The sequence below is a fragment of the Oncorhynchus kisutch genome, linkage group LG13 (genome assembly GCF_002021735.2).
Source record: "Oncorhynchus kisutch isolate 150728-3 linkage group LG13, Okis_V2, whole genome shotgun sequence".
Taxonomy (NCBI): domain Eukaryota; kingdom Metazoa; phylum Chordata; class Actinopteri; order Salmoniformes; family Salmonidae; genus Oncorhynchus; species Oncorhynchus kisutch.
In genome coordinates, this window is record NC_034186.2 from 5,586,492 (window position 1) to 5,610,904 (window position 24,413).

Genomic DNA, 24,413 nt, shown 5'->3' on the forward strand with positions numbered 1-24,413 from the left:
TCTTCCTTCCGGGATTTTTCTTCTCTTTACTTTATATTATTATTGGCAACTTTCATAACTTCGGTGCATTACCGAAGTCACCCACGTGGGTATAACCAATGAGGAGATGGCACATTGGGTACCTGCTTCTATAAACCAATGAGGAGATGGGAGAGGCAGGACTTGCAGCGTGCGATCTGCGTCAGATATTTTTTATTTATTTCACCTTTATTTAACCAGGTAGGCAAGTTGAGAACAAGTTCTCATTTACAATTGCGACCTGGCCAAGATAAAGCAAAGCAGTTCGACAGATACTACGACACAGAGTTACACATGGAGTAAAACAAACATACAGTCAATAATACAGTATAAACAAGTCTATATACAATGTGAGAAGGGAGGTAAAGGCAATATAGTAATGACTTCTATGCAGACACTTGCAATAATTTAATAACATAGATTTCTAAATGTATTTTGCAATGCAAGAGGTGTAGTCAGGCTGTTAATATAATGTTCCTTCTTAATTGGCTTGGTAACGTTATAGAAAATGGTTTATTGTATAGATATGGCAACTAATCTCCTGCTGTGAAAAAAAATAAATGTTTTGCTCGTTTTCTGTCCTTTTTGGCGGTGCGGGTTTTGAGTGATCATTCTCTCGAAATGAGTCTGTCCTGGCAACCCTGCTTGAAAGCGCGCTGTGTGTATAGCAGGCTGCTTTTCACCGGAGCACGGATGAAACTACGGACGGAGCGGAGAGAATTTGGACCGCGAAGAGAACAAGATCCAACGTTGAACTGATTTGATAAGTGTCAGATATTAAATTAGTGGGTAGCCATTAGTTAGTTTTTTAATCCCTTGATAAGTGAACGCTAGTCTCGGACATTCCCATCGTTTGCCTGCATTGATGAACACAAGACTTGACTTCACCCTGTCTCTTATGAATATTGAATTCGCGGTATGAATTGTTTACATCTGATAGTTTGATGGGGCTTTTAAGGATTATGATGCCTCCCAAGTTACAGCTTTTGTCTATTTTGGTTTTTGGAGTGTCGATGCTCTTCATTGAAAACCAAATCCAGAAATTGGAGGAGTCGCGGGCAAAACTGGGTAAGCATTTGAACGTTGTTGTGCACACGATATTTTATAAAATATCAACATTAGTTACGTGCTAAGTGTTTGGAGAATTACAATCATCGACTTTAGATTGGAAAGCTATCTTGTGGTTTTTGGGTAACGTTTAACTAGCTTAAGATACCTTTCCAGCCAAGAGTGCAGTTTTGCATTCTAATCGAGCTAGCTTGCAGCTGGTTACCTAAAGGCAACTCAGTAGCTAGTTGACTGGCTACAATTTATCCCCTGTTTCCACATTTAGCTGATGTTTTCCAAAAACAAACTAGTTAACTTAATACGTTTTAGTATTTACCAGAAGATACCCGAACCTACCGTAACGCTTTTTTTTACACTGAGCTGCACTGGGTTCAGAACGTAATCATGGTTTCATTAACGCAAGAGATCAACATAGCAAATTGGGAGTGATGAACCAATGGAAGACCATCCCATTTCAATGCCAGAAGGGGGGGTGGCATTGGGTGATGCTTATATGGGTGAGGGACATGGCAGGATCAAAGTTGGGGAGAGATTAACTTTAGGAAAATTGCATTGCTATTGACATTTCGAAGTTCACTAGTTTCCGGTAATTATAGTTTCCAGGCCATACTAGATTTACTGTTGATACATAGCACTACCAAGCTGTTGCTAGCACCAACATGAGGGTGACGCAAACGTGGCTATACAAATTTACGTGGAAAAGGATCTCGGCCTTCAGACACGATGGAGTCGGAAAACATACCTCAATGCAGAGATGTGATATGCCACTGTACTCCAAATTGTAACTTTATCCACACTGATACATAGACAAGATTGAAATACTGATAGTTTTCCTTGAAAAATTCCCTTTTTGTCCTCATGCTAGCTAGCATGAGGTGGCTACTGCTAGCTAGCATGAGGTGGCTACTGCTAGCTAGCATGAAGATGAAAGTTGCCGTTTCCTGGGTAAAAATGTGCAGTGTTTCAATCTTCTCGTTACAGCTGCATTTTAACTCAGTTGGCAGGAATTCTGGGTTGTCTTGTTCAAATCAAACTAAAGATAGAGCAGGAATGGCTTTCATATCTATGCGTGAAGGGTTTTGATTTGAAGATGCTAGCTGTCACAGCTATAACTGTGTTGATATGTTGTTTCCCATTCCCTTAGAGGCAATTCTGCATCATGCAGTTGTCCCCACCTAGGTCTGATCCAAAAAGATTTCCCCTTCCAACAAATAGAATGTCAGGTTATCGTTTCACCTGGGTATGATACTGCTGCAGCCAGACTGCAGAGAGAACACGCCCCTATCCACATGGACAGGGCCGCTGTGGAGAGGGTCAAAAGGTTGGACATCACGAGGACCTGAAATAGTCCCCTTCACACCGACAGCGTGGTGATGAATGCTCAACAGAGCCTTGTTGAAGAAATTAGTCTTGGCCCCCCAATACCCTCCCTCACAAACTTACACATGCACCGTTGAGAGCATCCTGTCGGGCTGTATTACCACATGGTAAGGCAATTGCACCGCCTGAAACCACCTTAAGGGTGGTGAGGTCAGCCAGACTCATCATCGGGGGCACAATGCCCTCCAGGACATCTAAAGCAGCCAGTGTCATAGAAGGTCTAGAAGATCTTCAAGAACCTCAGCCACCAGAGCCATGGCCTGTTCACCCCGCTACCATCTAGAAGATCTTCAAGGACCTCAGCCACCCGAGCCACGGCCTGTTCACCCCTCTACCATCTAGAAGATCTTCAAGGACCTCAGCCACCCGAGCCACGGCCTGTTCACCCCTCTACCATCTAGAAGATTTTCAAGGACCTCAGCTTTATTTACCTAGGCAAGTTAGTTAATAAGAACAAATTCTTATTTACAATGACGGCCAAACCCAGACGACGCTGGGCCAATTTGTGCGCCGCCCCTATGGGACTCCCAATCACTGGCCGTCCGGTTGTGATACAGCCTGGAATCGAACCAGGGTCTGTAGTGAAGCCTCTAGCACTGAGATACAGTCCCTTAGACCGTTGTGCCATTCTGGAGCCCAGAACCTTAGACACTAGCCGGCTATCACCCGGTACTCTACCCTGCCACCGCCCGGTACTCTACCCTGCCACCACCCGGTACTCTACCCTTCCACCACCCGGTACTCTACCCTGCCACCACCCGGTACTCTACCCGGTACTCTACCCTGCCACCACCCGGTACACTACCCTGCCACCACCCGGTACTCTACCCTTCTACCACCCGGTACTCTACCCTTCCACCACCCGGTACTCTACCCTGCCACCACCCGGTACTCTGCCCTCCTACCACCCGGCTACCTACCACCCGGTACTCTACCCGGCTACCTACCACCCGGTACTCTACCCGGTACTCTACCCTGCCACCACCCGGTACTCTACCCTGCTACCACCTGGTACTCTAGCCTACTGCTGCTCTATGTACATAGAATCATTGAACACTGATCACTTTTAATGTTTACACACTGTTCTACACACTTTCTATCTATATACTGTATTCTACACATGGCTCATCCTGTATAACTAACTACTGCTTGATATACACACATTTTCTATTCACATTCGGTGTGTATATACACACCATTCACATATATTATATTCTGGACTCTGGTCCGGAAGATAATTTCCTGCAATTCTATCCATCTTGCCATGGGGTTTTGTACTGTGCATTTAAATACTATATTCTTGACATAGCTCCAAACCATCTCTACTACTGGTCATACCATTCTTAGTATCTCTACTACTGGTCATACCATTCTTAGTATCTCTACTACTGGTCATACCATTCTTAGTATCTCTACTACTGGTCATACCATTCTTAGTATCTCTACTACTGGTCATACCATTCTTAGTATCTCTACTACTGGTCATACCATTCTTAGTATCTCTACTACTGGTCATACCATTCTTAGTATCTCTACTACTGGTCATACCATTCTTAGTATCTCTACTACTGGTCATACCATTCTTAGTATCTATTTGTAAATGAATCCCGTGTTGATACGGTGGCCTTCAGAAAGTATTCATACCCCTCGACTAATTCCACATCTTGTGTTTCAGCCTGAATTCAAAATGGATTAGATACATTTTCTCTTTTTCCCAGCAACACAAAATATCCCATAATGACAAAGTGAAAACATGTTTATAGACATTTTGTAGAAGCACTTCTTCTGACAGTGAGTCTTTCTGGGTAATTCTCTTAAGTGCTTCCCACACCATTGAGATCGCTCAACATTTGCCCATTATTCCTTTCAAATTGGTTGTTGATCAAAAGCTAGAGAAACTATTTTCAGGTCTTGCCATATATTTTATAATAGATTTAAGCCAAAACTGTAACTCGCCCACTCAGGAACATTCAGTGTCTTCTTGGTAAGCATCTCCAGTGTAGATTTGTCTTGTATTGTAGGTTATTGTCCTGCTGAAAGGGGAATTTATCTCCCAGTGTCTAGTGGAAAGCAGACTGAACCAGGTTTTCTTCTAAGATTTTGCCTGTTCTTAGCTCCCTTCCATTCTTTTTTTTTATCCTGAAAAACTCCCCCAGTCCTTAATGATTACAAGCATACCCATAACATGATGCAGCCACCACTATGTTTCAAGATATGGATAGTGGTACTCTGTAATGTGTTGTATTGGATTTGCCCCGAACATGAGGCTTTGTATTCAGGACATAAAGTTTATTTCTTTGGCACATTTTCAGCGGTGTTACTTTAGTGCCTTGTTGCAAACAGGATGCATGTTGTGGAATATATAAAAAAAAAAAATCAGTACAGGCTTCCTCCTTTTCACTCTGTCAATTAAGTTAGCATTGTGGAGTAACTGCAATGTTGACCAATCCATTAAACTCTTAACTGTTTTAAAGTCACCATTGTCCTCATGGTAAAATCTCTGAGCAGTTTCCTTCCTCTCCGGCAACTGAGTTAGGAAGGACGCCTGTATTTTTGTAGTGACTGGGTGTATTGATACACCATCCAAAGTATAATTCACAACTTCACCAGGCTCAAAGCGATATTCAATGTCTGCTTTACATTATTTTTACCCATCTACTAATAGGTGCACTTCTTTGCGAGGTGTTGAAAAACCTCCCTGGTCTTTGTTTGAAATTCACTGCTCGCCTGAGGGACCTTACAATTATCTGTATGTGTGGGGTACAGAGGTGAGGTAGTCATTCAACAGTCATGTTAAACTCTATTATTGTACACAGAATGAGTCCATGCATCTTATTATGTGACTTGTTAAGCACATTTTTACTCCTGAACTTATTTAGGCTCCTTACCATAACGAAAGGGGTTGAATACTTATTGACTCAAGACATTTCAGTTTGACATTTCTTTCTCGTTGGGAGGTAGTTACACAACATCTCACTGCACCCTCTATAACATCTGCTAAACTGTGTACATGACCAATAAACTATTTGTTTTGATAATGTCTTGTCAGTTGTCTGCGAAGGCTAAGCCATAACCATCCCAAAGGCTAATGTTTCCTGTTCCTCTGAAGCGGGGTAGAGACAGAGCTGCTAGTCTAGACTAGCCATCATGCTCCCCTTTGGTGTAAATTCCATATTTGTTTTAAATAAGGGAGGGTGTGTGTGTGTGTGTGTGTGTGTGTATGAATATATAAATCAATCGAGTATATCATGACTAATTGACCAATGAATAATGAACAGAATGCATGTTTTTATTCAGATCTAATTTGTATTTGTCACAAGCTTCCTAAACAACAGGTGTAGACTTAACAGTGAAGTGTTTAACTTTTCCAACAAAACAACAACAAGGTACAATAAAAGATACAATAATAGAAATAGTGACCTGAGGAATAAGTACACAGCTTTCAGACATGTTCTGAATGTTCATTATGGATGAGATTGGGGAGGGGGGGGGGATCTGAAATCCAATAATACTGTAATTAAATGGGATTAAATGTGGACGGCTGCTGTATCTGGAGAGGTGAAAGGTGACGAATGACTAGCAATGGGGATTATTCCCTATCGTGCTGCCAGTCTGTCACTATAGGCCCAGTCTCTGACACATCAATGCCTGCGTCCCAAATCACACCCTATTCCCTAATATAGTACACTACTTTTGACCAGGGACCCCCTAGGTATTTCAAACTCTGAATAGGGGTAAACTGTACAGATACTTTTACATATAGTTCTACTATGCAGGCTATCAATACAAATGGATGTTTTAATAAAAAATAAAAAAGGAAATCTATCTTTTTTTATATGCATTTCCCGTTATGATTTGCTGCACAGTGACGAGTAGGTCACGCTAGCTCATGGTGTGAAACGCATTGGAGCTACCATGAGCAGCTTCCTTGTGGTACTGCATATAATACATGCAGTACCACTAATACATTGCCATTAAGGCTATTGTTAAGGCCCACCACACCAGGAAGCTGCTGACACAACCCTGGAAACAAAGAGGATTATAATAATTGTTACTAGGTAGACAAGAAGAAGCAGCTTAGCCAGACCTTTATCCTCTTGTTGTCCACGTCCCTGCTGATCGTGCAACAGAAGAACAACAGATTGATGTTGGGAGTATGCAGTACTTCATAAGGGGGGGGGGGGGTTGTTCTGTCTGCAGGGACTGGTTGAGGGCAGTGTCCAAGGATTAAGTTTGAGTGGGAGAGGAGGGCTCTATATTCATAGATGGTAGTAAGTAGGGCCGGGACGATACCTCAAGTTTTTCTCTGATGGTGGTCCTAGGCCGAGTTTCTGCTCTGATGGGGGTCCTAGGCCGAGTTTCTGCTCTGATGGGGGTCCTAGGCCGAGTTTCTGCTCTGATGGGGGTCCTAGGCCGAGTTTCTGCTCTGATGACGGGGTCGTCCTAGGCCGAGTTTCTGCTCTGACGGGGGGGGGTCCTAGGCCGAGTTTCTGCTCTGACGGGGGGGTCCTAGGCCGAGTTTCTGCTCTGACGGGGGGGGGTCCTAGGCCGAGTTTATGCTCTGACGGGGGGGGTCCTAGGCCGAGTTTATGCTCTGATGGGGGTCCTGGGCAGAGTTTATGCTCTGATGGGGGTCCTGGGCCGAGTTTTTGCTCTGAAGGGGGGGTCCTAGGCCAAGTTTTTGCTCTGAAGGGGGGGTCCTAGGCCGAGTTTCTGCTCTGATGACGGGGGGGTCCTAGGCCGAGTTTCTGCTCTGATGACGGGGGGGTCCTAGGCCGAGTTTCTGCTCTGATGACGGGGGGGTCCTAGGCCGAGTTTCTGCTCTGATGACGGGGGGGTCCTGGGCCGAGTTTATGCTCTGAATGGGGGGTCCTGGGCCGAGTTTATGCTCTGAATGGGGGGTCCTGGGCCGAGTTTCTGCTCTGATGACGGGGGGGGGGGGGGGGTCCTGGGCCGAGTTTTTTGCTCTGATGACGGGTCCTGGGCCGAGTTTTTTTGCTCTGACGGGGGGGTCCTAGGCTATTTGGAGGGAGAAAGAAGCGCAGGATGTCCATTTTGTGTTTTCCATTTTGTGTTTTCCATTTTGTGTTTGTGCATTACCCATCATGCCAATGGGTCAACCCTTTTGACCAGATGTGATTTATCCTTTCTGATTTGAACAGGATTCATCTGCCCAGCGATGTTTGTAGAGTGCATTTTGCCAATGTACATTAGCCCCTCTTTTGTTGCGGTCTTTTAACAGCTTTTTGAATGCACACAGATTACACAGTGGCCATTTACCCAGGATACATGGCTGAATTCACAAGAACAAGGCATGTGCTTTATATCTGAATATGTCTTAAGTCTGGTATGTGAGCTGCAATGGGTTTTATACTTGGCAAGGTTACTTTTTAAACGTTTTGATTCTAAATTTCATTCTAAAACTGAACCTAATGGGGACGTTTCCTTCGTGTCCTCAATGCATTTCCCCACTTCTTTAGCAAGGGCTCTCGTTGTGGAGTGGGTTTTCTTGGTACACTGGCAAGTCTCCTTGGCAAAGTGGGCTTCATGGAGGGGAAGAAAGGAGTGAGAAGGGGGGGGAGAGAGAGAGAGAGAGAGAGAGAGAAGGTGGAGCGATTTGACAGATGCCTCTCACACGGTTCAGTAAAGCCCTGTTCTTTTCTGGGCCTGGTTTTCATGTCTGTTCATTCTGGATCTCTGCTCAGCAACCTTATCACGAAGACTGCAACTTTTCAGTTGAACCTGATTGGAGCCATTTTTGTATTTTCATGGATGGTTGGAATCCCAGCAAAATGCTCTCTGATTTCTTGTTTTAAGTGGTGCAGAGGTACATTTTTTATGTTTTGGTTCCATTTATTTTAAACATCAAATTTTTCTGTATTGATTTGCATTGTTTTAAGTGTTCCAGGGTTAGGCTATTAATGCTGCACTATGAAGTTCTCTGTGAATCATTGTAATGTTTGTGTCAATTAATCCTGTAAGGGATGGGTTGTCAACTGGCGATTTAGAGACGGAAATAAAATACACATTCATCAAATAATAATTTTACAAACCTTATCTGTTGTCCCACAACTTGCCAGCACCAAAATAAGGTTTTGTTTCTGTGTAACTGATTTTTAATTAATGATGTTTTTGCTCACTCTGTAACCAATCGTCCGAGGCGACTGGAGTAAGTTTGGTTTGTGATTGGCAGCACAGCCATTATGATGCTGGTTAGCTGAGTGATGAATGGAGAGGTGTGTGTGTGTGTGTGTGTGTGTGTGTGTGTGTGTGTGTGTGTGTGTGTGTGTGTGTGTGTGTGTGTGTGTGTGATTAATACGACTGCAGCAGGACTATCGTCTTTCTGACTGTCAATATTAATCTTTTATCAGGAGGCTTTTGTGTTAATCAGCAGTGCTTTGATAAACGAGCTTCCGGCCAAACTGCAAATGTAGTGGTGAGGAGAGCGATGCCAGACCACACATTCTACTTCGACAGGACTTCTTATTCTGCTGCTGTGGGCAAATTACCCAAACTGGCACACCACGATGAGAGTTCAGGTTTGATTTCTACCGGTTTTGTCTTCTTCCTCTCAGCCTTGTGCAGTTTAGACTGGATGGACGGACGGACGGACAGAGACCGACCGAGACAGACAGCAAGTGGAGGATGGTTGTTACGGTTTTCTTCTATCTCCTCCTCTGACGAAGAGGTGTCGCAAGGATCGGACCAAAATGCAGCGTGGTAATTTTTATACATGTTTAATGACGAATAAACACGAACAATACAAAAACAAGAAACGTAACGCGAAAACCTAAACAGCCTATCTTGTGCAAACTAACACAGAGACAGGAACAATCACCCACGAAACACTCAAAGAATATGGCTGCCTTAAATATGGTTCTCAATCAGAGACAACGAGAATCACCTGCCTCTGATTGAGAACCGCCTCAGGCAACCATAGACTTTACTAGACAACCCTACTAAGCCACAATCCCGATACCTCTTAAAACCCCAAATACAAAAACACACCACAAAATAAACCCATGTCACACCCTGGCCTGACCAAATAAATAAATAAAATACTAAGACCAGGGCGTGACAATTGTCATCATTCTCTTTTTAGAAACCAATGACTCCGGTCTTATTGTAGATTTTGGGTGTTTTGTCAAGTACCAAAGCCTAACACTTCCCCTTTCTAGGCAGATATGAGTAATTCATCTAAACTAGAGTGGAAGTGAGTGCATGAGCACTATGGAAGACATGGTACCCTAAATAATGAGTCCCTGATGGAAAAGAAAGGAAGAGTGAATGCCTCTTCTCCCTGTCTCAGCTGAAGGCATGCTGATTCCTGTCTCAAACACTCTGCATGGCCCCGAATACCTCCTCTCCCTGTCTCAGCTGACTTCTTCCTGTCTAACTCTGTATGTCCATGTACACGTTCACTATCCCTGAATTAGGAATGCGAGACACAATTTTTTTGTTAACATTTAAACATTTTTTTTTATTTTGTATTTTTAAATCTGTTTTTCTTGTAAAATGATTGCATTCCACATGAATTCACAATGCTGCTGCTGTAACGGATGTGAAACGGCTAGCTTAGTTAGCGGTGGTGCTGATGTAACGGATGTGAAACGGCTAGCTTAGTTAGCGGTGGTGCTGATGTAACGGATGTGAAACGGCTAGCTTAGTTAGCGGTGGTGCTGATGTAACGGATGTGAAACGGCTAGCTTAGTTAGCGGTGGTGCGCGCTAAATAGCGTCTCAATCGGGGACGTCACTTGCTCTGAGACCTTGAAGTAGTAGTTCCCCTTTGCTCTGCAAGGGCCACGGCTTTTGTGGAGCGATGGGTAACGATGCTTTGTGGGTGACTGTTGTTGATGTGTGCAGAGGGTCCCTGGTTCGCGCCCGGGTATGGGCGAGGGGACGGTCTAAAGTTATACTGTTACACTGCTAGCAACAATATGGGTCTCATGGTGCATCCTGTTCAGATGGTTGCACATTGCACCTGTACTACCATTTGACTCACTATGCTGTGTATTTTCTCCATACACTTCCTATCGCTGAGTCTACCATTTTAAATGACACAACCCAGGCCTTTTATAGCCTATTATCTTGATAACACAGAAAGTTATGTTTTGTGATAACTGCACAGTGATTTTAATTTTGTGGAGGCAAAAAGTGCGATTTTATTTTTTTCTTGATCAGGTTCCCAATTTTGGTTTAAATGCTCACACCCCTACCTTCCATCTCAATCTCAGCTGGGTGTCCCCATTCACTATCCCTCAATCTCTGCTGGGTGTCCCCATTCACTATCCCTCAATCTCAGCTGGGTGTCCCCATTCACTATCCCTCAATCTCAGCTGGGTGTCCCCATTCCATTGCGTCATCAGCAACTTGACCGATTTTTAATGTTGTATAATGGGCTAGTCATTGAGTGGTAAAACAGGCTATGTGTCAGATTCTGCAGGTGTTTCATCTGAGATATCCTTCTAACCTGGTTTATTGTATTTATTTAAAAAAGAAATGGGCGGGGAGACTTTAATAAGATACATGTTTAGTCCTGCTTGATAATGCTTAGGCATGGATCTCTGAGTGTATGTTTCTCTGAATGCATTCGAATTTCGTCTGGTGAATTCCTTTTATAGTTTGGGCCTTTAAAAAAAAAAAAAAAAAATAGTTTAGTAATTTGTCAAATGTATCCATAATTGATCATTCCCTTGCAGCCAGGCTACCGTACTGAATTAATGACCTATCACATTCCAGACAGTCCACTTCACGATCAGGACTCTCGACTAGGAGCGCCACGACTGTGATTCTGAACTTGTTCCACTTCCTGCTATTACACACGTTCACTAGAAAACAGACGTAACTTCTGGTGGGGAACAACCAACGGTTTGTGCTCCAACATGACCCGGGACAGGACAGCTATATTGATCCAGAGAAGAGGGGAGTGATGGTGGCGATAAGGAGAGGGAGATCATAGAGATTAGTGGCCTTCTCTTTCACCGGCTGACATCGCATCGCTTCTACAGGGCTCCTGTGTCTGTACGCTTCTACAGGGCTCCTGTGTCTGTTCGCTTCTACAGGGCTCCTGTGTCTGTACGCTTCTACAGGGCTCCTGTGTCTGTTCGCTTCTACAGGGCTCCTGTGTCTGTTCGCTTCTACAGGGCTACCGTGTCTGTTCGCTTCTACAGGGCTACCGTGTCTGTTCGCTTCTACAGGGCTACCGTGTCTGTTCGCTTCTACAGGGCTACCGTGTCTGTTCGCTTCTACAGGGCTACTCTGTGTCTGTTCGCTTCTACAGGGCTACCGTGTCTGTTCGCTTCTACAGGGCTACCGTGTCTGTCTGCCTAGTTCTGTGTGCTGCCTTGAGCTTCAATTCTTTATTTTGGTTTACTTCACTAAAATACTCTCAGAAAATCTTTCAAAAAAAAAATCCTTCTGTCTTTTCGGAGCTTTGGAGGATGTTATTTTAGATATGGGCAGATCTATGTCTATATAGATCTATGTAAAAGGACGGATGAGCGTCAACTCTGGTGTCGAATGAAACCGAAGAGTCAATTTAAGGCATACATTTTTTCAACCATTTTCTATCCTAAATGTGAGTAAGTCTTTGATTCTTGGGTCAAACTAATGGAAAAGGGGTCTTTTTTTGTTGTTGAAAATGTCTGTTTCTAGTAGTCTTAAAAGGTATTGGAAATACATCAACACACCATTTTTGAAGTAAAGACCCCTGACAACTATTTTGGTTCGGACCAGCCTTGATTTGGCCCAAACAGACTTCTAGATTTGGTTCAGTCCAGATCTGAACCAGTCATAGATATTTGGAGAGCACAGTATAGTACAGTATGTTACAGGAGAGCGCAGTAAAGTATAGTTCATTACACAGTAGAGTACCACACGAGTTGAGTACACTGTAATATTCTGAACTATACTGTACTTTAATGTCTAAACTTGTGAATGATCTATGATTGGTTGGTTCAGATTTGGTCCTGACCAACCCAATTTTATCTTGCTTGGGGGCGGAGCTCATTAAAATAATAGAATAATAACCGAATATGCGATTAACCACTTATTTACACAGACTGGTCATGTGGAGTATAGTCTCTGTTGTTTAATTAGTACATAGTTAAAACCTGCATTTCAAGAAGGGATCCAGCCTAAGTCCACTAGAAATTAGCCTTTTTAAAGCTCAAATAAATATTTGTTGTTGTTGTGTGTGTGTGTTTCAGTCACCTTTTTTGGACCTCACCAGTTTGGGTCTCTGAGGGTCATAAGTAAACAAGGAAAATGCTTCTCGTGGCTGGTGATTTTAATGCAGGGAAACTGAAATCTGTTTCACCTAATTTTATTATTACCTCGTACCCCTGCACATCGACTGGGTACTGCTACTCCCCGTATATAGCCAAGTTATTACCTCGTACCCCTGCACATCCACTGGGTACTGCTACTCCCTGTATATAGCCATGTTATTACCTCGTAGCCCTGCACATCGACTGGGTACTGCTACTCCCCGTATATAGCCATGTTATTACCTCGTACTGCTACTCCCTGTATATAGCCAAGTTATTACCTCGTACCCCTGCACATCCACTGGGTACTGCTACTCCCTGTATATAGCCATGTTATTACCTCGTACCCCTGCACATCCACTGGGTACTGCTACTCCCTGTATATAGCCATTTTATTACCTCGTACCCCTGCACATCCACTGGGTACTGCTACTCCCTGTATATAGCCAAGTTATTACCTCGTACCCCTGCACATCGACTGGGTACTGCTACTCCCTGTATATAGCCATGTTATTACCTCGTACCCCTGCACATCCACTGGGTACTGCTGCTCCCTGTATATAGCTATGTTATTACCTCGTACCCCTGCACATCCACTGGGTACTGCTACTCCCTGTATATAGCTATGTTATTACCTCGTACCCCTGCACATCGACTGGGTACTGCTACTCCCTGTATATAGCCAAGTTATTACCTCGTACCCCTGCACATCGACTGGGTACTGCTACTCCCTGTATATAGCCAAGTTATTACCTCGTACCCCTGCACATTGACTGGGTACTGCTACTCCCTGTATATAGCCAAGTTACTACCTCGTACCCCTGCACATCCACTGGGTACTGCTACTCCCTGTATATAGCCATGTTATTACCTCGTACCCCTGCACATCCACTGGGTACTGCTACTCCCTGTATATAGCCAAGGTATTACCTCGTATCCCTGCACATCCACTGGGTACTGCTACTCCCTGTATATAGCCAAGTTATTACCTCGTACCCCTGCACATCGACTGGGTACTGCTACTCCCTGTATATAGCCAAGTCATTACCTCGTACCCCTGCACATCGACTGGGTACTGCTACTCCCTGTATATAGCCAAGTTATTACCTCGTACCCCTGCACATCGACTGGGTACTGCTTCTCCCTGTATATAGCCAAGTTATTACCTCGTACCCCTGCACATCGACTGGGTACTGCTACTCCCTGTATATAGCCAAGTTATTACCTCGTACCCCTGCACATCGACTGGGTACTGCTACTCCCTGTATATAGCCAAGGTATTACCTCGTACCCCTGCACATCGACTGGGTACTGCTACTCCCTGTATATAGCCAAGGTATTACCTCGTACCCCTGCACATCCACTGGGTACTGCTGCTCCCTGTATATAGCCATGTTATTACCTCGTACCCCTGCACATCCACTGGGTACTGCTACTCCCCGTATATAGCCATGTTATTACCTCATACCCCTGCACATCCACTGGGTACTGCTACTCCCTGTATATAGCCAAGGTATTACCTCGTACCCCTGCACATCCACTGGGTACTGCTACTCCCTGTATATAGCCAAGTTATTACCTCGTACCCCTGCACATCCACTGGGTACTGCTACTCCCTGTATATAGCCATGTTATTACCTCGTACCCCTGCACATCGACTGGGTACTGCTACTCCCTGTATATAGCCAAGGTATTACCTCGTACCCCTGCACATCCACTGGGTACTGCTACTCCCTGTATATAGCTATGTTATTACCTCGTACCCCTGCACATCCACTGGGTACTGCTACTCCCTGTATATAGCCATGTTATTACCTCGTACCCCTGCACATCGACTGGGTACTGCTACTCCCTGTATATAGCCAAGGTATTACCTCGTATCCCTGCACATCCACTGGGTACTGCTACTCCCTGTATATAGCCAAGTCATTACCTCGTACCCCTGCACATCGACTGGGTACTGCTACTCCCTGTATATAGCCAAGTTATTACCTCGTACCCCTGCACATCGACTGGGTACTGCTTCTCCCTGTATATAGCCAAGTTATTACCTCGTACCCCTGCACATCGACTGGGTACTGCTACTCCCTGTATATAGCCAAGTTATTACCTCGTACCCCTGCACATCGACTGGGTACTGCTACTCCCTGTATATAGCCAAGGTATTACCTCGTACCCCTGCACATCGACTGGGTACTGCTACTCCCTGTATATAGCCAAGGTATTACCTCGTACCCCTGCACATCCACTGGGTACTGCTGCTCCCTGTATATAGCCATGTTATTACCTCGTACCCCTGCACATCCACTGGGTACTGCTACTCCCCGTATATAGCCATGTTATTACCTCATACCCCTGCACATCCACTGGGTACTGCTACTCCCTGTATATAGCCAAGGTATTACCTCGTACCCCTGCACATCCACTGGGTACTGCTACTCCCTGTATATAGCCAAGGTATTACCTCGTACCCCTGCACATCCACTGGGTACTGCTACTCCCTGTATATAGCCAAGTTATTACCTCGTACCCCTGCACATCGACTGGGTACTGCTACTCCCTGTATATAGCCAAGGTATTACCTCGTACCCCTGCACATCGACTGGGTACTGCTACTCCCTGTATATAGCCAAGGTATTACCTCGTACCCCTGCACATCCACTGGGTACTGCTGCTCCCTGTATATAGCCATGTTATTACCTCGTACCCCTGCACATCCACTGGGTACTGCTACTCCCCGTATATAGCCATGTTATTACCTCATACCCCTGCACATCCACTGGGTACTGCTACTCCCTGTATATAGCCAAGGTATTACCTCGTACCCCTGCACATCCACTGGGTACTGCTACTCCCTGTATATAGCCAAGGTATTACCTCGTACCCCTGCACATCCACTGGGTACTGCTACTCCCTGTATATAGCCAAGTTATTACCTCGTACCCCTGCACATCGACTGGGTACTGCTACTCCCTGTATATAGCCAAGTTATTACCTCGTACCCCTGCACATCCACTGGGTACTGCTACTCCCTGTATATAGCCATGTTATTACCTCGTACCCCTGCACATCCACTGGGTACTGCTACTCCCTGTATATAGCCAAGGTATTACCTCGTACCCCTGCACATCCACTGGGTACTGCTACTCCCTGTATATAGCCAAGTTATTACCTCGTACCCCTGCACATCCACTGGGTACTGCTACTCCCTGTATATAGCCAAGGTATTACCTCGTACCCCTGCACATCCACTGGGTACTGCTGCTCCCTGTATATATCCAAGTTAATTTAAGTTAATTGCCATTCATTATTCCTCAATGCACTTTTTAAAATGTAAATGTTTTACATTTTAAATCTGCATTGTTGTAAAAAGGACCTATAAAATAAGCCTTTCTCACTTCGTCTTCACCTGTTGTTTATGAAGCATGTGACGAATACGACTTGATGAGCTTCTGCTCGTCTTGTGTTAGGGGCCTATTGTGCTAGACCTAAACAGATGGTGGGATGTCTTGGTCCACAGGGGAAAGTCTTGGTTAATTTCATGATGTAGCCTCATAGGGAGAGGGGGGGGGGGGGGATGGGAGTCTGCGTTTTCCAGTTGAAGACATAGTAGGAGGCATGTGCTGTAGCACCAACCTGTCCAAAGCCCATTTCCCCAAAGCATTGCATCGTGGGCACATCTCTATAACTGATGATTTTTCCTGCAAAGGTTTAGACTAAATGTAAATCTCTCTTTTTCTCTCTCTGCTTATTTTACCCACTGTGATATTGCTGTTTGGTACCTGTCGCTTTGTTTCAGGCGTAACATCAGCTGCTGCCGGATGATTGGTCCTTTATCTCCCACTGAGGTGGGCGGCCTAGTGGAAACAGAACCATTACACTCTTTGCTAAACTTAAAAAATGCACACATTTTTGGGGGGTTTGATTTGACTAAGAATTACAAAAAATATATATATTTTTTTAGGAAGAACAAAGCCGCAATGGATTTGCAAGTAAAATGTGTCTGTGACAGCTGCTCAAATGATTTACGAGGTTGTGATTGGCCTTACCTCTATTTATGCCATCTGCTCTGTCTGTAGAACAGCATGGGAGCATGGTCTGCATACACCACATTATCCCATTTGCTCTGTCTGTCTGTAGAACAGCATGGGAGCATGGTCTGCATACACCACATTATCCAATTTGCTCTGTCTGTCTGTAGAACAGCATGGGAGCCTGGCCTGCATATACCATATTATCCCATCTGCTCTGTCTGTCTGTAGAACAGCATGGGAGCATGGCCTGCATACACCACATTATCCCATCTGCTCTGTCTGTCTGTAGAACAGCATGGGAGCATGGCCTGCATACACCACATTATCCCATCTGCTCTGTCTGTCTGTAGAACAGCATGGGAGCATGGCCTGCATACACCACATTATCCCATCTGCTCTGTCTGTAGAACAGCATGGGAGCCTGCATACACGACATTATCCCATCTGCTCTGTCTGTAGAACAGCATGGGAGTATGCATACACCACATCTGCTCTGCTCTGTCTGTAGAACAGCATGGGAGCATGGCCTGCATACACCACATTATGCCATCTGCTCTGCTCTGTCTGTAGAACAGCATGGGAGCATGGCCTGCATACACCACATTATCCCATCTGCTCTGTCTGTCTGTAGAACAGCATGGGAGCATGGCCTGCATACACCACATTATCCCATCTGCTCTGTCTGTAGAACAGCATGGGAGCCTGCATACACAACATTATCCCATCTGCTCTGTCTGTAGAACAGCATGGGAGCATGCATACACCACATCTGCTCTGCTCTGTCTGTAGAACAGCATGGGAGCATGGCCTGCATACACCACATTATGCCATCTGCTCTGCTCTGTCTGTAGAACAGCATGGGAGCCTGCATACACCACATTATCCCATCTGCTCTGCTCTGTCTGTAGAACAGCATGGGAGAATGCATACACCACATCTGCTCTGCTCTGTCTGTAGAACAGCATGGGAGCATGGCCTGCATACACCACATTATCCCATCTGCTCTGCTCTGTCTGTAGAACAGCATGGGAGCATGGCCTGCATACACCACATTATGCCATCTGCTCTGCTCTGTCTGTAGAACAGCATGGGAGCCTGCATACACGACATTATGCCATCTGCTCTGCTCTGTCTGTAGAACAGCATGGGAGCCTGCATACACGACATTATCCAAATTGTAATGTCACTGTGTGAGTGGTGCAAATACTGGCTCTCCAATGCACTAGGAAAACATATGAACGTTCTCACATATAATAATGAAGGTAAGATCCGTGGGTGTGCCTTCAATCTCCCATTGTCATCATCAGTCTGCAGCAATAGATGTGTATTCAATTAGCGTACGCGCACACAGTAGTCTAGCTCCAGGAAAACGTCAAACTGTAGGTCAATGTTATGAGACTGACAACATCATTAATTAAAACATCTGTTTTTAGTTATAGATTTGGCTGCGATGGATTCTTTTTTTAAATTTGAAGCATGTGGCTTGAATTGATTAGTCCTATTCATCATCATTATATCAATACAATGTGTCCTAGCCCAGTGTCCCAAATGACACCCTATTCCCGTTGTAGTGCACGAAGCCCATAGGGTTCTGGTCAAAAGTAGTGCCCTATGTAGGGATTAGGGAGCCATTTGGGAAGCATACAGGTCTACTTGTTTCACTTGTCCTGTTGGCTTTGTGATTCATATGCTATGCTGCAGATATTTAACGGGGGGGGGGGGGGGGAGGCGAGTTAAGGAGGGAGGGAGAAATGAAATCAAATACTTTCTCTCTTTAGCAGCGCCTTGTAGTGATAAATAATTCAGGGAGAAGTCCATGGGGGATGTTGTTAAAAGTGAACTCATCTCTGACGATAAGATCCAGTTCCCTATGTTGGTGTAGGCTACAGTAAGCAGAGGTAAGCTATAAGGAGCTTACGATACGATATTATCACGATACTTCGGCGCCGATATGATTTACGTATTACGATGTTATGTGTGTTGGGATTGTTGATTTTATTTGATGTTCCAATTATATTGCTCCCTATATAATGTCTGCTGCAGAGAGACGAGAGAGTGTGACGAAACGAGCTTTGATCATTCCAGGAAATAAGGTCTGAAAAGATGAAGAACAAGCGAGAGGGTGAAATCGAGACTTGGAGTCAAATATCGATATACCATCAAAAAATAAATATTGATCCCCCCATTTTGGCTTTGTGTTTACAGTCTTGGGGTGTAATCTGCAATAATACTATTCATTTCAACTGGATCTGATCAGTACATTTTCTTACAAAATGGTATTTAAAATTTAAATCCCTCCTAAGTTTTTTAAATCACACTATTTGAGTGTATGGAAGGCATCTTTTCCGCCAGCTGTCCCTATGTTGAGCAGGTGTGTAAAATCTGCCTTCCATGCAGGGTTTCTCCAATCTGTTCCCTGTCTGTACATTCTGTACCTCCCCAAGATGGCGCTCCATCTCTCCCAGGTGAACCTGCCATCTGATTTATCACCTGGATCCATTTGCCCCTTGAATATACATTCAACTTTGACCCCGTTGTTGCGATCTTGGTCATGGTAACCTGACCGTGACGTTGGATCAAGATTTAAATTCCACTGACAGAATGCACTGCTTTCATTTCTTCATTCCGAACTGTAAAATAACTTTTTATTTTTGTACTTGTCAATAACTAACTTGTAATGTGTTAATTTTCCACATATGGTAAATAGAAAATTGGCTATAGTTAAACTGAAAAAGTTGTCAGATATATGTGTTCTTGTAATTATATGAGCTAGCTAGCCAGTTAGACAGCTGACAAGCTAGCAAAGAACCAAAACATTGTCTAAAATATAGCTTTAATATCTCAGACAAACCGGTAGGATAGTCAAACTGTATGCCTGCCGACGGTACCAACACGCCTGAACAGTGTTGGCAGTCATTCTCTTTTGTGTATCACACCGTAAAGCCCATGTCGTCAGCCACTCTGCCTTGTTAAAATACCCCAAACCAGAAGGTGGTGGTAGTGTTTGGCAATCAAATCAAATCAAATCAAATCAAATTTATTTATATAGCCCTTCGTACATCAGCTGATATCTCAAAGTGCTGTACAGAAACCCAGCCTAAAACCCCAAACAGCAAGCAATGCAGGTGTAGAAGCACGGTGGCTAGGAAAAACTCCCTAGAAAGGCCAATACCTAGGAAGAAACCTAGAGAGGAACCAGGCTATGTGGGGTGGCCAGTCCTCTTCTGGCTGTGCCGGGTGGAGATTATAACAGAACATGGCCAAGATGTTCAAATGTTCATAAATGACCAGCATGGTCGAATAATAATAAGGCAGAACAGTTGAAACTAGAGCAGCAGCACAGTCAGGTGGAAGTTGAAACTGGAGTAGCAGCATGGCCAGGTGGACTGGGGACAGCAAGGAGTCATCATGTCAGGTAGTCCTGGGGCATGGTCCTAGGGCTCAGGTCCTCCGAGAGAGAGAAAGAAAGAGAGAAGGAGAGAATTAGAGAACGCACACTTAGATTCACACAGGACACCGAATAGGACAGGAGAAGTACTCCAGATATAACAAACTGACCCCAGCCCCCCGACACATAAACTACTGCAGCATAAATACTGGAGGCTGAGACAGGAGGGGTCAGGAGACACTGTGGCCCCATCCGAGGACACCCCCGGACAGGGCCAAACAGGAAGGATATAACCCCACCCAATGCATGTCTGTGTGTGGTGTTTCGCTTATGGTCTAGATTCCAATGCTAGCTATTTTGTAGAAAGTCATGGTTGATACTAGCCAGATGGCCACAGCTAGATAACTACCTAGCAAGATGACAAAATATATTTAATTCCCTCTCCATAATCCCATAGCGCCAGTCCATAGCCAAATGTTTGGCTGCGCGCGTGGGCTATCGTGCATACATTTATTTTGCTCCCCCACACCAAACGCGATCACGACACGCAGGTTAAAATATCAAAACAAACTCTGAACCAATGACATTAATTTGGGGACAGGTCGAAAAGCATTAAACATGTATGGCAATTAACATTAGCTGGCAAGTGCAAGCTAACTAGCTAAATTTGGCCGCTTTAGCTAGCTTGCTGTTGCTAGCTAATGCTAATTTGTCCTGGGATATAAACATTGAGTTGTTATTTTATCTGAAATGCAGAAGGACCTCTACTCCAACAATTAATCCACACACAAAATGACAAACCAAATCATTTCTAGTCATCTCTCCTCCTTCCAGGCTTTTTCATCGTTTAACTTATATGGTGATCGCATCTAAAATTTCATTGTATTACCACGACGACCGACAAAACAGTTAGTCTTTCAGTCACCCACGTGGGTATAACCAATGCGATGGCACGTGGGTACCTGCTTCTATAAACCAATGAGGAGATGGGAGAGGCAGGACTTTCAGCGAGATCTGCGTCTGAAACAGAGGAGTTCTATTTTAGCCCTTGGCATCGCAGATGTTCGTTGGTGCAATAATTGAATTAACAAGGATTTCTAAATTTATTTTGTGTCCGGTCTGGTTAGCATGTTAGCATATTCGCTAGCTAGCCAGTGGCGTGTTATTTTATTAGGGATCCCCAGCAGTTACTCTTCTTGGGGTCCAAACACATCAAGACACTTACTGTACATAAAAAAAAACCACAAATAAAACAGTACATCATAACTTTGCTCCACCACTACAGATCTACTACACAAAATGCACAATACCACCATAGAACAATACCATTTTGTGTGTGTGTATACCTTTAAATCTGATTCGACTGCTTGAATCAGTTTCCTGATGTGGAATAGAGTTCCATGTAGTCATGGCTCTATGTAGTACTGTGCCCCTCCCATAGTCTGTTCTGGACTTGGGGACTGTGAAGAGACCTCTGGTGGTATGTCTTGTGGGGTATGCATGGGTGTCTGAGCTGTGTGCTAGTAGTTCAGCTTGGTGCATTCAACATGTCAATACGTCTCACACATACAAGTAGTGATGAAGTCCATCTCTTCTTCAATTTGAGCCAGGAGAGATTGACATGCATATTATTGTTAGCTTTCTGTGTATATCCAAGGCCAGCTGTGCTGCCCTGTTATGAGCCAAAAAGTCCCTCTTTGTGGCACACGACTGAACAGTAGTCCAAGTGCAACAAAACAAGGACCTGCCTTGTTGATAGTGTTGTTAAGAAGGTAGAAACTAGGGCCTGTTGGACCTGCCTTGTTGATAGTGTTGTTAAGAAGGTAGTGCAGCTCTTTATTATGGACAGACTTCTCCCCATCTTACTACTGTTGTATCAATATGTTTTGACCAATGACAGTTTACAATCCAGGGTTACTCCAAGCAGTTTAGGTACCTCAACTTGCTCAATTTACACATTATTCAGTCATATTTTTTTATTTAAGGGTTAGGGTTTAGTGAATGATTTGTCCCAAATACAACTTTTTGAAATATTTAGGACTCACTTATTCTTTGCTACCCATTCTGAAACAGCTGTAGCAGCTGACTTGTATAGTGTTGAGTAAAGCATATGGCCTTTACTCAAAGCCGGTGGGTGGCATGTTAGTAAAGATTGAAAAAAGTAAAAGGCCTATTGCGTAAAAGGCTATAAAATGAGCAGCTGTAAAAGGCTATATGCTTTACTCAACCCTGGGGAATTCCTGATTCTACCTGGTCGTTAGTAAAGATCTTTAGCCACAATATTTTATTTTTATGTTACTAGCCAGTTAAGAACACATTCTTATTTACAATGTCGGCCAAGGAACAGTGGATTTAACTGTCTTGTTCAGGGGCAGAACGACAGATTTTTACCTTGTCAGCTCGGGGATTCGATGTAGCAACCTTTCGGTTACTGGCCCAACGCTCTAACCACTAGGCTACCTCCCGCCCCGTCTTACAAACTCAGTCCACTGAACATCTTATCAAAAGTCTATCTAACACAGCTTGTACATTTCATGTAACCTTCATAAATAATTATGTTTTTAATTAGATTTTTTTCCAACATGCCAATGTTTAGAAATCTACCTTTTAGGCTATGCACTCCCCTCAATGGGATATATATTTACACACACACCAAAGTTAAATTTTTATTAAAGTTGTGATTTTGCGTGCAAATGTAACATCCATCACGCTGGAATCGCCCAAAGATGGTTCCAAAATTCTGGTTAAAAAGGTACCGCAAACAGGAGGGACAACCTGGGCTTTGTCGTGTTCAGTTGCAAAGCGTTTTGAAACATTTGGTTGCAGTGTGACCGAATGAACACGTTTAATGAGACTGTTAGAGAATCAGTGTGGTGTAGTCGGCAACAGTTTCACTGGGACACAACACATCCATACAGTACTAACAGAGTTTAGACCAAGAAACACATCTTCTCATCGAGTGAGTGAGTGAGTGAGTGAGTGAGTGAGGACTTTGCTGAGCTATATTCTCTGAGATTCCATTATCAAACCTTTCACTGACTGATTTCGCATGTCTGCTGATGTTTTGATTCCTGCCTGTCCTTGAACGCTATCAAGTATCAGAGGAATGAATGGGTGGTGAGTACACCTGAATGATTTATGATAAAACGGAGAGCATTTCAAGTGTAATAATATATTTTTTAGCGCTGCCTTATCGGATCTTGACAATCTTAATCAGCAGCACCAAAGGTGAACTTGAATAATGGTCATGTAAGCTAAGCATTGGCAGCCATGGGTAAGGCCTAAATGCCTAAATGCCATCTGTGCAGATGCTGTTTACATTAGCTCACTTATTATGTGTGATTTATTCTCCCGAGTCCCTCAGCGCTCTTAAAGAACTGTATCTCAGTGCTAGAGGCGTCACTACAGACACCCTGGTTCGAATCCAGGGAATCCAGGCTGTATCACAACCGGCCGTGATTGGGAGTCCCATAGGGCGGCGCACAATTGGCCCAATGTTGTCCGGGTTTAGCCTGTGTAGGCTGTCATTGTAAATAAGAACTTAACTGACTTGCCTCGTTAAATAAAGATTAAATAAAATGTAGATTTATTTAAAAAAAAAAACTCTCCTCTCTTGGTCTCTGTGTCTCTCTCCACATGGGTGGCAGACCTCTCTCCCTTCCAAGTGGGGTGAGTGTAAACTTTTTGGCCCATTGCCACACTAATAGACAAAGACGCGGTTGTGTAGCTAAAGCTTTGTTCATGCGGCATTCATGAATGAGAAAGTTAAATGGACTTAGCTTGGTGAAATGTGGCCAATAGGAACGCAATAAAATATTATGAATGAAACTAAAAGTAAATGTGATCAGACTTGAATTGGTTGTGTTTTTGTTGTTGTTTTTGCACGTTTTCAGAAATGCATAGGTGTTCAACCAAGTTGTGGTGGTAACTTGAAGAGGGATGGGCCCACCAGCATTACTGTTCCAACCTTGCTGCTAGTGAAGCATGATGAGGCCTAACCCCTCCCCCCATGGTCAGTGCTGATGAGGCCTAAACCCCCTCATGGTCAGTGCTGATGAGGCCTAACCCCTCCCCCCATGGTCAGTGCTGATGAGGCCTAACCCCTCCCCCCATGGTCAGTGCTGATTAGGCCTAACCCCTCCCCCCATGGTCAGTGCTGATGAGGCCTAACCCCTCCCCCCATGGTCAGTGCTGATGAGGCCTAACCCCTCCCCCCATGGTCAGTGCTGATGAGGCCTACCCCCCCCCCCATGGT

General features: G+C 44.3%; 1 protein-coding gene across 2 annotated transcripts in view; it reads left to right on the top strand.

Moving 5' to 3' along the window:
• Positions 1-626: 626 nt before the first annotated feature.
• The window catches only part of hs2st1b (heparan sulfate 2-O-sulfotransferase 1b), an 89,970-nt gene continuing 66,183 nt past the window's right edge, over positions 627-24,413 (top strand). For both annotated transcript variants that reach the window (XM_031785437.1, XM_031785438.1), the window contains exon 1: positions 627-1,086. In XM_031785437.1, coding sequence (XP_031641297.1) covers positions 963-1,086 — 124 coding nt within the window. In that variant the 5' untranslated portion in view covers positions 627-962. The remainder of the gene's footprint in view (positions 1,087-24,413) is intronic.